Source organism: Prenolepis imparis, unplaced genomic scaffold (genome assembly GCF_030444845.1).
Source record: "Prenolepis imparis isolate NDT839.2.m4 unplaced genomic scaffold, iyPreImpa1.0 SCAF_9, whole genome shotgun sequence".
NCBI lineage: Eukaryota > Metazoa > Arthropoda > Insecta > Hymenoptera > Formicidae > Prenolepis > Prenolepis imparis.
In genome coordinates this window covers 3,733,968-3,749,259 of record NW_028141167.1, presented here as the reverse complement: position 1 = coordinate 3,749,259, position 15,292 = coordinate 3,733,968, and the positions used below count along the sequence as shown (strand labels likewise).

Sequence of the window (15,292 nt, the reverse complement as noted above, 5' to 3'; positions counted from 1 at the left end):
AACAATGAAATGCGTAACGAGGGAGAGAGGAAGAGAGGAATGCACGGGCGGTGTTTACTTCGTCATTATAGCGATTGAATGGGGACCCCGATTAAATCGCGCCTGGGGCCGCGATTCGCATTGTTTAAAGCGACTACCTATAGGGCTGATGCCAGGCAGAATTTGTGCGTCCGCGAAACCACCTACTCCGATCGAAAATTTTCACATATGAATGTATAAACATCGTCGATCGTGAATCCGAAAGAAGACCCATGACACGTCGAAGCTTTCGTCGATCGATTCGGTCCAATTTTACGAGCGGATGCGTCACGTCGACAAGTTAATTGATGTCACGAGTCCCGTCACGAGTCCGTGGCTTCGCTATCCGTGTCGCTACGATTGTTCAATCGCATCGTCCGACGATATTTGCGAACGACGACCTATGAATTTAGGACAATTCGTTAATTGCTTGGGACGGTTACCCGTTATTGCAACCGGGAATTGAAATCGCGAATTACAATTGTGATGAATTCAAATTTGGATACACAATACAAGCACGAGATTGAACATAATACATATTCATTTCCGACAATCATCATTTAAAACATATAAATTAACTTAAGATGTTTTTTTTTTTTGTAAAAACATCTGCTGAATTCATCTCTTAAATGGAATTTGGCACGTACTATAGTCTAGCATAAATACAATCCTATATCTAACCATTTATAGGATATACCGTTTCTTATATGTATATACCCTTTCTTATATACTTGTGTGACAGAAAAACTCCCGTGAGGATAAATGATGGTGTACATTAAGAGCAAGAGGACCAAATCCCTTGCCGTTCATCGTTTTTCCCGGATATTTTATTTTTTACGTCGCATCGTTTGTTATCAAACTGTCGAGCTCAGTGAGAAGTCCCGATAGTGACGTAAGAATTGATTATCCGCCGTGGATAATTAAGTTTATAAGTTCAAGTAACACGCTCGAGTTTTTCGTTTCGCGATATCATCAATTCGGTGAAAGAAGAAGACGGGCGTGATTTTTCGATGTGAAAAGGAGATGTTGCACTTGAAAATTTATTTTAAAATATATATCAGAAAAATAATTGACTAGTTGCATATCAAACAACATTTTAATAGTATTGAGGAAATAAAATATTTCTTATATTTTGAGTTGTGTGTGACCCAGATAAGTATGATTCCAATATTTAAATCTCTAATCGAAAGACACTTAACATTCTTGTAAATGGCGTCCCGCGTTTTTTTCATTATCAGACAGACCGTGAATGCGTCAGAGTATCATAATTCATAATCAATCGTAAAACTGCTAATCATAAAAATAAGAGGTATTTACATCAAGATCGCGAATCTTTGTATTGTAATTATTTGCTATTTAGATCTCTTATCTTACGTATATTCATGCGGCATTAACACATATACACATATATTTTTTTATACCGACAACTCGCTGAAAAAAATCGACCACGACAGTTCCCTCTCCGATATCGCACTTGCAAACTCTTGGGCGTCGGACAGACGTTCCTGCCTCGTTTAATCAATTATACACGTTTTAAGTTTACGCGAGCAGTCCCTCACGAGAGCCCGAATAAAGAGCGCCTAAGGAAAGTGTTCCTACATTATCATTGTTCAGTGTCAAAAAAAGCCGTACAAATTTATAAATTCTTATGTTTCTGCTATATTTCTATGGCATGGCGATAATCGCCATCCTTTATGTTCTGTTTGACGTGAATTATTTTCTAAAATTTCCTATCCTCATTATTTGGGCAAGATTATTCAAAAGGAAAAGGAAGCTATTGGACACAACTACATTTTACGGTAAGTTAGATCTTGAGTTCGATCAGTGTAAAAAAACTTTATTAAATGTTAATGAGCTATTTATTTATATTTTGTTTTATATAACAAGTTTATCTGCGCGCGCTTCGTAATTGAAGAAAATTAAGTTTCAAAGGAGAGTAATATATAAAAAGTAAACAATCATTGTGTTACATTATTTACGATAATTGGAAGGAAACAGTTGTATAAAAAAGATGAATAAATTTACAGACAAATTATTAAATATTTCATGGAATAATTATAGAAAATAAAATGTGAATACATTAATACATTTGCCTAGTATATAAATTTTGCAAGTAGAATGAATCAAAAATTAAAATAATATACTATAGAGAGTACTAATTTCTCTCTTTCATAGTTTCCAATTTTTATTATCGCTAATACTAATTTATTAATAATCATTGAAATGACACATGATAGCATTATAAATATTTGAATGATAAAAAATGAAGCAATATACTATTTTCCATAAGTGAAAATAAAGTTGGTTTTAAAATTAGAATTTTAGTTGCAATATGTAATCAGTAACAACTAAATTTTGTTATAAGAATACGTTCTTTCAGAGATAATTTTTTTGAGAAAAATATTAATAGAAATATTAAAAATAAAATTTATATAGTTATAAATATTAATAAAATAGTTGAATAACAGTTGCGCAACATCGTACGATATAAACAATTAATTTCGAAATCAATGATACAATCAAGGAACTACTCACTTCATGCTGACAAAGCATAAATATATGTATATATGACAAACAAATAAATTATGTTCGCGATGTGATTTTACATAGACTCTTGACTCTTGACCTTGTTATTAATTTCGAAATTGATTCTTTGCACGCGCAATGTTACGCAAATGCCATTCAATTATTCTCATAATATAATTCTATAATAATTTTAATATTTCTCCCAACATTTTTTCCCGAGACGATTATCTTTAAATTTTCAAACAAAAATTTTTTTTAAATATAAGGTATAAAATTTATTATATCTGAAAAAATGTTATATTAACCATAAAATTTTATATTTTAATGTTTTATGTTAATCATATTTTTTCTTTTTTTCAGGTATCTGTACTACTAAGGATATAGACATAGTTTTAAAGCACAAAAACAATGCAAGGTACTTGCGTGATTCGGATTTTGCGCGTTATTATTATTATGACAGGTCTGGAATTTATAAGGCAATCGCTAAAAGGGGTGGCAATATTGTTCAAACTGCATGTAGCATACGATATCGTCAAGCAATTCCTATTTTTATGCCATACAAGATCACTACAAAGGTGATATTCTTTGCATCTTACAATATTTTGTCTTTTCATAATTAAATCGGTCAATGTTATAAAGATGTAATCTAAAAAACCTGTTTTTTTTCTAAAATGTTTATCTATAAAAATATTAGAAATCTTTGATAAAACTTAAAAAAATTTTAAACAAAATGTAGATTATATAAAAATAAATTATTTTTTATTTTTCCTTCATAAGAAAAATTCTTTCCTACATAAAATAATAAAATATGTAGTTTCCTCTTTTATATTTTGTAAAAACTTTTTGCTTATTAAATTTTGTTTATTAGTAGCTATATTTAGGATTAATCCCTATTTTTTTAATATTGAACGATTTAATTAAATTAATTTCGCATTTTTTTTCTACATAAGAAAAAATAATTTGACATTTAATTTACAGCTTATTTACTGGGAAGGCAAGCACTTTTATATGGAGCAGCATTTCATTAACCTCAAAAATAATTTTATTTATGCCATTATATTAAATAGACAAACTATAATCGGATTGGAAACACCAATACAAGAAATAATTGCCAATACTGAGCCACGAATATGTATACCAAAACTCACTAAAGAATTCAAATTGTGGTTGGAATCTATAAAAGAATCATCTCAAAATCTGAGAGAGCAAGAGGAAATGAGAAAATTGAGTCTTTAATATATATTATTTATCGCATAATTTACTTATTTTTTGGTTTTGTTTTTTGTTAAGTTTGTTTTTCTTTAGATTTTTTTTATATATATGTACAATCTTAGAAAATGAAGAAAAAATTTGATATTTTATTTTTATTAAATATATCGAATTAACATCGAGAAGTTATTTCAATTTCAAAAGAGACTTATGATAAAAGAATATTTCTTATTTTAAACTCTTTTACAACATAAATATATAAGTATATATAAGTATATATTCTTAGTGTATAAGTATATATTTAAAGCCGCAAATATCAAAACAGAAAAAATAAGAATTTGTGTATTGTGTTTCTCTCTGTGTAAATATTTCTTTTACAATATAAAAATTTCAATTCGATTTCAAAATCGTAGAATAATATTATTTCCTACATCTTCTATATATTTCCACAAACTTATTATGATTTTTAAAAAATTGTAAAAATTTCGCAAAACAACCTGAATCATAGTTTTATATAAGAATCATGTCATTTTAATGCAATATGTAATACTTGCGTGATTGACACAGAAGACATATTTATTCCGTAAAATTTTTGAAGAAAGTCGATGCAAAACTGATTTTTCACATGCATATTAAAGTCCGTCGCAGATTAGAAATTGTCGAGTTTTCAAACTAAAAATATCACGTCTTACGTTTACGATAAATTTCACTTTTCATCGATATTGACTCGCGAGCGTATATATCCGCGACAACGACGCGGATTTACGATGAGAAAAAGAATTCGAAATGCAGTGCGAAAAACCGCGGGGGGGAAGCGGAGTCGCGAGATATTCGTCGCAGCTGTCAGGTCATTTTCTGAGATTTGCAGTAAATTTGCTAGTGTAACATGCTGCATGACGTGGTACCGGCAGTCTGCAAATATCGAAAGCATCTTCCGTCGTGCCATCGTGCCCTCCTTTCCCTTCCTCACCCTCCCCTCTCTCTGCATCTTTTATTTCTGCCGTCACCACAAACGAGACGACGATGCCAAGAGCTCTTCAGGAATGGAGGCATCTACGACTCTTAGCGCGGAAACTCGAAGAGATGTTGTCAAGTCGGAGAAAAATATGATCCGTCACAAATTTTGATCAGTGACTGTGCTAGTTTTGCTTAAAACATTACATTGTTTTTGCGTGAAATGAGATTTATTTGTTATACCGTTTGATTTTTTCCAAATTTACCCATTAAATCTTATGTTATTTATTAGTATTTTATATTAGTTTCACAATCTACACACACTTCTAAAAATATCGTGTAACTACGGTAATAAATCTGCTACACAAAAGTACAAAAGTTGAAAGAAAGTTTCACAGAAATTCGTATTCAATTTAATTATCCTCTTAATTTCTCAAAGCAAGTGTCTTTTTGTCAAAAAATACAGAAAGAAATCTTTCTCGTTCTCATTTCTAAATAACGATTGATGATCGCGCTAAAATGAATATTATGGCTATGGATGCGAATAAACGTAATATACTATCGGATGAAGAAAAGAGAGAATGGCTCGACTTAAAAAGACAGATGAAATTAAAACAGGTAGAGTTGATATCACAATTATAATGCAAATCTCCTTAAAATCCGTTTATAACGAAAATGTCGCGTCCGACGCACGAAAAGAGAGTTATTTGCAAATTAAATTTCTAGTCCATCAAGATATAATAACTGAGTATATGTCAATTTTCAAATATTAGTGATAAACTAGTAATAACGGGAGTGACCGAATAAAAGAATTTTTTTTCATATTTCATATAATCATATAAACGAGATTCGTGCGACAAATAGTCCATTGCGACACAATTGTGGTATGAATTAATGATTGTCCAGGAATGAATGCAGCCTCCGGCTAGTTGCAGAAATGAAAAACCGCACATAGAGTGGACGGTAGGGTGTTCCTGACATCCGCGGGGGACCGAACGGACAGGATTGTCGACTAAAGTTAAATGAAACTGTTGGAAAATTGCAGACGTAGGCAGAATGTCGCGTGCAACGAGTGCACATCGTCATTTTTGCATCAGCCGTTACTTGTTATGAACTCGTCGGTCATACATTGTGTCGAACAACGCTTCTCACATGAGTTAACAATTGAATCGTAAATCTAAAGGGAACTTGTACGTCGCAATGTATAATACATATATTCTGAATAAAATCAATCTCTTTTCTAAAAGATCTCGGAAGATTTTGTGAAAGGTCACATCTCCAAAGAGAGATGACTTTTCCAAGAAGAAACTTCAAATAGATGGTATGGTTTTATTTCAATTAATCGATTAAATGTCATTCTACAATTGTCATTCTTTTTCCAGCTAAAATTTCTTTCTTTCACATTCATCTTTCCGGAAGAATTTCGTTTTTTTCTTACTTTTTTTCATTAAATCCGTCCAGTAAACTGAAAGAATTTTTTTGCAGCAAAGGATAAGCTCTGTACATATTGTAAAAATATATATTTTAGAATTATAGACATAATAAAAAAAGTAAAAGTAAGTTGAAGAATTTTTTGCAGCAAAGGATAAACTCTTTATATATCCACGACTGCAAAATTGACAGAGGAGAAATGAGCAATGGCTTTTTAGTCTACTTGTTCGCATCGTGACAATACAACGGACAGACCAGCACATCCTTCATGACTATAAATCACGCATTACCGAAACAATCTGTCGGTCTGAGCCGACAAAGGCAAAGAGAAAGAAAGAGATAGAAAAAGAGAGAAAAACCGAAACCAACCAACAGCGTCATATCGACGCGATGATATTTACCGGAAATGGCAGCATCCGGTTCAAATGGAGAACAAGGCACTTGTTCTCGATGGCGAATCAATCGTGTGCGTTCGCGGCCGAAAAACGATGCCTCTACGCCTCTACGCAAAATGCAAAATCCATCGAGCCCTGGCAAATTATCGATCCGCCAATTTCCGGTTTGAAAATTAATGGTCCTGTTTACACGAAGAGCAACGCTCTCCGGTCTTGCATACGATAAATACGGGGTGTTCCTGAACAACCGATGTTTCCGGTTAAGCTTTTCAGCACTCGAGGTCTCTTTCGCGGAAATTTTCCCCGTTTTAACGTTGTTAAAATATTTATACTACGCAAATAGCAAAAACCTCGAGTCCTGCGAAACTTGTGTGCTGGTTGATGGAAGAGATTTCATCGCTGCGTAAAGGAGCGAACGATGTTACCGCGCGTGAAGCGAAATGACTTTGCTGCATTCGATAAGGTAAGAATAATACATAGTATAAGTATAAGTATGTGTGCAATCCCCCCTTCCCCCTAGCGCGCTCCTCGATAAAATGGATTTTATTGCGCGAAACGGTATGGTGTATTGATTTTCCAAGCTGTAAATTATCCCGATAGGATTTGCCACGTGTCTCCGTTGTTCGCTTCCTACGAGTTCTAATCGCGACGCTGCTTTTTATCGTTGCAGCGATTTATACGAGTAGCAGTTGCTTGCGAAGCTCGGTGTATCTACGTAGAATACACTCGCTTGATTCTTTATTCGCAAACGTTCCGATTGTTCTCGATTGTTAGAAGAAGCCTGTATCATTTCGCTTTTTTATAAAAATTTACATTTACGTAATTTTTATAGTATTTAATTAAATTATTTGTTTTAAGAGGCGTTCAATTTTTCAGTTTTAGCTGTATTAACAGATAAACATATCTTAATACTCGAGAAATAATGATACATCTCCCTTCAATTCCTGTTGCAGTCACAATTTTGTCTTTTCTCGCGACACTCAGAACACAAAGGAGCGCGTAATAAGATATTTATACACATGCCGAACGATTTCTCGCGAAAGGGATGCTCGTAAAGTCCGTCATGGTACGAACAACCTATAATTAAACTCTCGCGAACAGTTGCGGTCGAATTTGCATATAATTGGGATTAAAGCGTTTCTCAGAGACTGGAAAAGGTGGCGAGACGGCACGATAGCTTTTGTATGTCCTATGATAAAATATTCGCCACGTTTCGTCGACGTTGTTCGTCATTTTAAATCAAACGTCAATGTATGTGTCTCTTTATCTTCGCGATAATATGTATGCATCGCTTAATTTTGTATTTCCGCTAATATCAGCTGTTCCTCGTTCCTATATTGATTTATTCAAACTTGATTATATTCGTATTTTCAATATTAATTAAACCACGAGCTATTTTGTTAATATCTTCGTAAAATTGATAATTCTATCTCCACGATATCACTTAATAATGAAATAAAATAAATCGTGACATTTAATAATGAAAGCATTAATAATGAATTTTAACGAATCCCGTACTGGCAGCATTGCTGGCTGCATCGTTGCCAGAACATTTTGTAATTATTCTCGCGCAGTGGTGTTTACTCGTAAATTATCGTCAACGCGATGTAGTGAACAATTTTGTCGATCTGCTTCGAGACATTTACGGAATTCAATTTGGAGAAAGCGATAACACAGACGATAAACAAGCGAAACGTCTGCACTATTTATTCGAGAGCTTTGATTAACACATTCCTATTATAAATAATCTTGACGTGATAACGTAGCAAAATATTATTGTATGTTAATTACACGTATTATTGTTTGATTCACTCACACACAATCCACGTTAAACTTTTTTAAACTTTCTTAAACTTTATCAATTTGTGATTTTATCATTTAAGTATTTCTTATTTATTTATTTTTATTAAACTTTGACAATCTAGCAGGATTAATCGAACAATATATGAATCAATCAAATTTGTAATCGTGCATATTAGAGATTAAAAAGATATTAGTTGTAAAACTTGATTGTACAATGTTCAATTTTCTATAGCTAGCGCGTACAATCGTAAAATATTGCGATACGTGAACCGTGACGAAAATCGAGATAAGAGGTTTATGATAGTTCTTATATTAAAACAACGCTTCGTATCGCTGTGCGATTGTTACAAGAGAAAAGACGAAACGTATTCCGACTATTTATACGTGTGACCGCGGGTCGGTCGACTTTAGAAAGGTTGGCAAATTAGCAGTAAAACAAATATCAAAATACCGATGTCAGTTGTAATACGCGAAAGCTCGCGGCACAGCTCGCGGCGGCGTATGGACCAACTTCTCTTTCATAGCGGTTTATATCAGATTGCATCCGGTATACCGCGTTTAACTGACCTAGACATTTGATGCACGAAATATGAAATAAAATAAAATAAAAAGACAGCGTTTCAAGCGGATTATATGCAGATGGGAGAGAGAGAGAGATGGACCTTTTTATTGCGAAATTTACACGACTGCAACAAGATTACCGGGGGTTTATTTGCGAGATAATCGAGCTTTCAGCATTGTGAGCGATTGTTCATTCTGTCTCTCTCATTCGAGTCGCAAATGAATTTATTTGCGTTAAAGTGCTCGCAATAATATAGCGAAAAAAACAGGGCTAAAGAGAGAAAGAAAAATAGAAAGAGAAATATATATGCATATGCAGAAAAAAAGAGAGAGAGAAAGAGTGCATAATCGTTGACGATTTGGCATGTTATTCGAACATTCATTTACAACATCGAATTTTACAGCTGCATTTGGCAAATCGTATCAGCGTGAGATGTCGATGCTAGTTTTTCAATCGAATCCTCTGGCAAATCGGATTAATGACGTTCTCTATAAGTACTTGAAATTGTTGAGGAATGCTAAAAATTTCGGATTTTGTATGTACGAGGGTAAGTCAAAAAGTAAAGGGACAAATAAAGAAAAACACATTTATTTTAACCTATGTGGAAAATTTACATATCATTTTTCGACATAATCCCCACCAACATCGATACATTTGATCCACTGCTTAACAAGCTTCTGTATTCCATCCTGGAAGAAAGATTTGGGTTGGGTGCGTAGCCGCAGTTATGCACCATTGCAATGACCGTCTCATCCAAAGAAAATTTTTTTCCTCGTAGTATTTCTTTTCTTTTTTTTTTCTTTTTTCTTTTCATCTTTTCGGTTTATTAAAAGAAGCACTACGAGGAAAAAATGTTTCTTCGGATCAGAAGGTCATTACAGTGGTGCATAACTGGCTACACACCCAACCCAAACCTTTCTTCCAGGATGGAATACAGAAGCTTGTTAAGCAGTGGATCAAATGTATCGATGTTGGTGGGGATTATGTCGAAAAATGATATATAAATTTTCCACATAGGTTAAAATAAATGTGTTTTTCTTTATTTGTCCCTTTACTTTTTGACTTACCCTCGTACAATGCTGCTCGACATTTCGCTCGTCTTTACGCGAAACTTCTCATTTCAGGGAAAGTTATAAATAATTTACAGTAGTTGTCATTTTCTTGCTATATTATGTATATGTATAATGAGCTTTATGTAGCATCACGTTTATAACAAATGAGAGGAAAAAGTAGCTTAATTCTCAGCATTATATAACTTGCTTAATTTTTTGCTACAGAGACAAAAATTGTTTCTGCTAATTATAATTCTGAAAAGTACTTACTAAATATTAGCACAGTTAATAAGCGAGGGAAAAAATAATTTAATTTTCAATATTATTTAATTATTTATCGATGGAAGAGAGTTACTTCCAATACGTGTGACAATCTTAAATTTAGCAGAGAAGAGTATAAAATATAAAAATAGAACGTACTATTTTTAGAACCTAAACTTTTTCACATATGAAAGTTTCTGTGAAATGGTTGACGCCAAAAAAATGCGGATATTGCAAATATCGCGAATATTGCGGTCGCGTCCAAAATTACGCTTCTCAGCTCGATTTATGAAAGCGAGGCGAAAAGTGCGAACAAAGTTAACTTCCTGAATCGCTGAAACGATTCTTCGCAACGTTCTCGCGTCATCCCGAAGCTTTGCGAGGAACTTTCCCCGGGGAAGTTCCGTACCTATTCGCAAGCGCAGCTGGGACTTCCGCGAGAGCACGCGTCGCGCAATATTCTTCCCTCGAACGTTTAATATTCACGACGCCCCGTAGAATTGCGCGAATTACAATTTGTTAAGACGTGGCAGAACAATTTGCGCATCTAACTACAAGATTCGTGATTGTGTGTGTGTCTGTTCTAATTGCTAAATGTATCACACGGCATCGCTTAATTATAAATAGATTATACGTTCTTATTAAATATTCTATGCACATATGTATATATCTATAAAATATTATATATTTAATAGAAATTATGCAATATAAATTATATAATATTCAATGACGATGCCTTTCCTTCTAGCGCTAAAACTGAAATATGTTAAAAATATTCGTTCAGAAATAACGCGATCTTTGAGATTTCATCGCGTATTCTTGCTCGGTTAATTTTTTAAAGTATATAAAGTATACAAAAAAGTTATTTCATTATTTAATTTATATATACTGTGCAGAGATATAAATATAAATGTAGATTTATATTGTATATATGTAAGTGTTGGATTTCTCTGCACTGTAACTGAGAATCCCAGAATTTAATGTCTCGGTCTGAATTAATTCTCGCTTCGCTAATATTCGTATTCCCTGTATTGAATGTGCCCGCTTCTCGACAGAATAGCGAATTCGACTATCAACAGCGCGGAAGAGCGATTTCATCAACGAAGTAAGCCGTCCACATTCCCGGTTGTTCCCACGAAAGCGGGGACTTAACAAAAGTTCAATCCGATATCGACGTGCAGAAATAGCCGCGAGGGGCGATAAAAATGTAACCGCGCGGGAAGTATCGGCAAATATCGCGGTCTTTCCTCGTTTCCCGTAACGGTGTGGGACGTGTTAATAAGTAAAAAAAAAAAAAAAAAAAATGCCATCCCGGGAACTCGAGAAGAAACTGTAAACTTGCGCGTTTCCACGTTGCAATCGCACCCTCCTCAAGGGGGCTTTTCGAAAAAGCTCGGTGCGCTTTTGCTTTCACGAGGCTACCGCGGATAAATTGGTGATTCCGAAGAAAATCTCGTTTCAAACCCACTGTAAAAACAAATACAGAACGATACCAGACTCAAATCTTTTTCTGGCTGTCCGTTCTTCGATCTACATGTGTGCGGCTTTTTTATTGACCGGCATACTTATTCAACGTTAGTCTGCGGTTTCGGGTCAATTTCGATCGAAACATTTTTTTACATGTATAGGTGTGTGCACGTGTATAATTATAATTAACAATGCACAAAAAATAAATTCAAATAAATTAAGACAGCATGATAATCATTCACAATTCTTGCATTGACTTCTAAATTGCTTCGTCTTGAAGAAGAAATTTTCGTCTCTTAACCGACACAGCACGGCAAATATAAAAAACATTCGTATAATAATAATTGAATACATATAGATTTATGTAGATAATCGCAATTCAACATCAATAGCAAGCGATTTTGAACAAAATTAAATAAAGAATATTTACTATTGAGAAACTCGTTATAACAGAACTATGTGATCACATGTTTTATATAGTATAAGAATTTAAATCATTTTATTCTGCACACTTTTTTGTGATAGAAAAATATACGAGATCGTATTGGCATCTATTTGCCCTTTAAATTTTTCTAAAAGAAAAAAAGAAAAAACCAATTCAATATTAGTTTATTCTGTCTATATATATTATATAGAAATTTATTTTGTATTATTTAGACCAATAAAATAACTAATTCTGTATTATTTATTATTAAATATTAAAATTTGAAAAATAACTGTGCAGTGATCAATAGATTTATCATAGCAATTATTTTTCAACGTAAATGCGTTCGAACCGATTGCTATGAATAAGGATGATAACAATTCATATAGATGCGTCTTCTGTATATATTATTAAAAGAAAAACTAAAAAAATATACATGGAAGAAAAAATGCGAGACTGTCAATAGAGGATATGAACGAATATAAATAGAAATCTAAATAAAGATATAAATGGGAAATGAAAAAACGGAATAAGATCGATCCGCGAGTATTCTCGAAGTGATACTTACTTAGTTGTATAAACTTTCGTAATAGAAATGGAGTTTACTTAACAAACTTTACTTACTAACGATTATCTTACTTATTATTTAAAAAATAAGTTATATTATTTTAATATACATATCTCTTATATAGATTTAAGAGATATAGAATATCTCTTAAATTTTTCATAACTATTTTTGTATCAACTTTGAAACAGCTTTGTGAAATAAATGTATCATATACATTATTTATACGTCTATATATATATATCTATGTCTATATATAATATAATTAAATAAAATTCGATTTTAAATATATATATATATATATATATATTTAAAATCGAATTTTATTTAATTATACAACTTTTTAGTGATTTGGTTAAATCGTTTATTTCAGAGATTACGAATATAAGTATAAATTGAGTAAAATGATTATTTAGAAATGCTAATGAATGCGGTTCCTTGATTCCAAGTCAGTTCACGTCGTACGCTAAATGTTGTGGAGTTTTCGTCGGAAATGAATCGTATATAAAATTAAGAAACGGCAGAATCTCTGCAGCATCCGATTTGTTTGGACGAAACTATTTCGAGAGCGCGTCAAGAAAGTTAAATTTTTAAGACAAAGCAGATATCTTACTTTTTCTTTTTGTTCGTTTCCTCTTTTATTTTTCCTTCATTTTTAAAAAGCCTTGACCTTTTTATTATTCCATTCTCACACCGACATACAAAAAGAATATTGTCTGTCTAATGTATATACAGTCTGTTTATAATAAGGGACCGTGCAAACTTCTGTTTGAAAACGTTACATCGAATACTTTTGAACGAATAGATAGAAGGGTTCTTCGCTTACGAATACAGAGGGTTATTGTTAGTTATTGTCAGGACTGTCCTTCAAGAAGATAATGACCCAAAACAGCGGCGTCTTTGTTCCTAATGGAAGGAAGAAAATGATGTCGAAACACCTAGACTGTCACCAGATATAAATCCAACTCAAAATAGGATTATGAGGATAATTGATGTGTAGAAAAAAATTGCATGGAAAAAATTGTATACAATGAAACAATTATTTCGACAGATTTGAAACAATTATTTTGACATGGCGATTTTTATCTCGAGAACATACTGGTAAATATTAAGTGGAAAATAAATTAGGCAATCTGTATATAATATTTATAATTGTTTAAATTTGAGAAATTTAATAATAAATTAATAAAATATTTATCAGCAAATTCTAATATTTGATAAGTTAGCGTTATTTTGATATATGAGACAAAAAATAATACATAAAGAACATTTAATAAAATAAAGAAAAAAATAAATTCAAAATAAAAATGAATGACAGCTATATGCTATAATTGTAATGCATTCTACAGGTCAAAATAAAAAAAATAAAATTTTTTACATAATATCGGATATATAACATCGGATGTTAAACAATATCAGATATCTTGAAATTGTATTTCAATATCGATAGTTTCGTAGTTGTCAGAAATTGTAAATAAATAGCTCTCGTGAAATTAAAAAATAAAAAGGTAACAAAATTTTTAGTTTAAATAAATTTGTTTTACCTAAAAGTAGAAGTTTTACTTTTGTAAAGTGGCAAAATAAGGCGACGCGCGTTGAAATCTATTCCGGCTACGTTAAAAACGCGAAACTGACTTAAATCGTAACGTAGTACATAAAATACCGTGAGAGGAGCTTTCAAAACGAGGCATCAAGTGCTTTTACGGATATTCGAATGGCTTCTAGAACTCTATTAAAAATTTTATGAACGCGCTTTCTGCATACGAGTATTCTTATCAATTCTAATCATTCCACCATTCTTCTCTAAACTGACACACTCAAGCTAATCTCGATTAATTCAATTTTTCAAAAAAAGAAAGTAAAAAAATGCTCTTGCTATTTTGTGCTAATATTCGATAGATAAAGTAAATGCAACTCAAAGAAAGAAGGGACATCGGAAACTTATATTGAGAAAGCGCACGATTTTGTTGACACAATCTCGGCGCCAATCGGAATAAATGCAAGACTGAAAACGATTAGGTCGACAGACGATAGAGAAGAAGGGCTTTTAAAGTGTGACGTAAGTGAATGGTCAAGCGGAGTCAATCTCGAATTTTCTCTTTCTCAATCGCGGGAGTAATGTTCGCTTCAATCTAATTCTGCACCCTCCGGTCGCTTCCTTTGTTATCACCATTTTGATGCGAAACGCGTTGTCCTCGAGAGACATTTGCGCGCTTTTCAAACGTTTGCTCACCTTTGTCGCTGTCGCAGTAGACGAAATCACTTACCTCTCGATCGTCTTGCCGACGAAAAAGCGCGAGCAAACATTCGTAAAACTGAGAGGACGCAACTTCAGATATGAAATGTCTCCCTGTGCAAACTATCTTTTATCGTTATACATATATCTCACACAGTCATCTCTTTATATTCTCCCTTCTCGTTTCACTTCATCCTATTTCCTTCAGAACGAATTTCGCATTAATTTCACGTGCCGAGCTCATATTTCCGCGTGTCTCGTGTTTCTCTGCACTCTCGAGAAGATGCTGCATTACGAACGGATGAGGAAACAGGCAAGGGGTTATGAGGAGGGTGGAAGAGGGAAGTTTCTTCCGCTCCTTCACGATGGCGGAAGCAAGAGCAAGCTGG

The 15,292-nt window shown here is 33.1% G+C and overlaps 2 protein-coding genes across 11 annotated transcripts in view; one reads left to right on the top strand and one right to left on the bottom strand.

Moving 5' to 3' along the window:
• Trpgamma (Transient receptor potential cation channel gamma) overlaps positions 1 to 15,292 on the bottom strand; it is an 83,787-nt gene that overhangs the window by 49,129 nt on the left and 19,366 nt on the right. The window lies entirely within an intron of this gene.
• Positions 1,472 to 4,068, top strand: LOC145940552 (protein THEM6-like). The gene is made up of 3 exons (XM_083045825.1): positions 1,472 to 1,817; positions 2,905 to 3,119; positions 3,523 to 4,068. Exons 1-3 carry the CDS (start codon positions 1,667 to 1,669, stop codon positions 3,778 to 3,780), a joined length of 624 nt encoding a protein of 207 aa, XP_082901951.1. The 5' UTR covers positions 1,472 to 1,666; the 3' UTR covers positions 3,781 to 4,068.

Bases quoted from the DNA above. Each gene is read 5' to 3' on its own strand.
- LOC145940552 (XM_083045825.1), top strand. From the start codon at position 1,667: ATGTTTCTGCTATATTTCTATGGCATGGCGATAATCGCCATCCTTTAT. The intron at 1,818-2,904 runs GTAAGTTAGATC...TCTTTTTTTCAG, and splicing joins GGACACAACTACATTTTACG to GTATCTGTACTACTAAGGAT. The intron at 3,120-3,522 runs GTGATATTCTTT...TTTAATTTACAG, and splicing joins CATACAAGATCACTACAAAG to CTTATTTACTGGGAAGGCAA.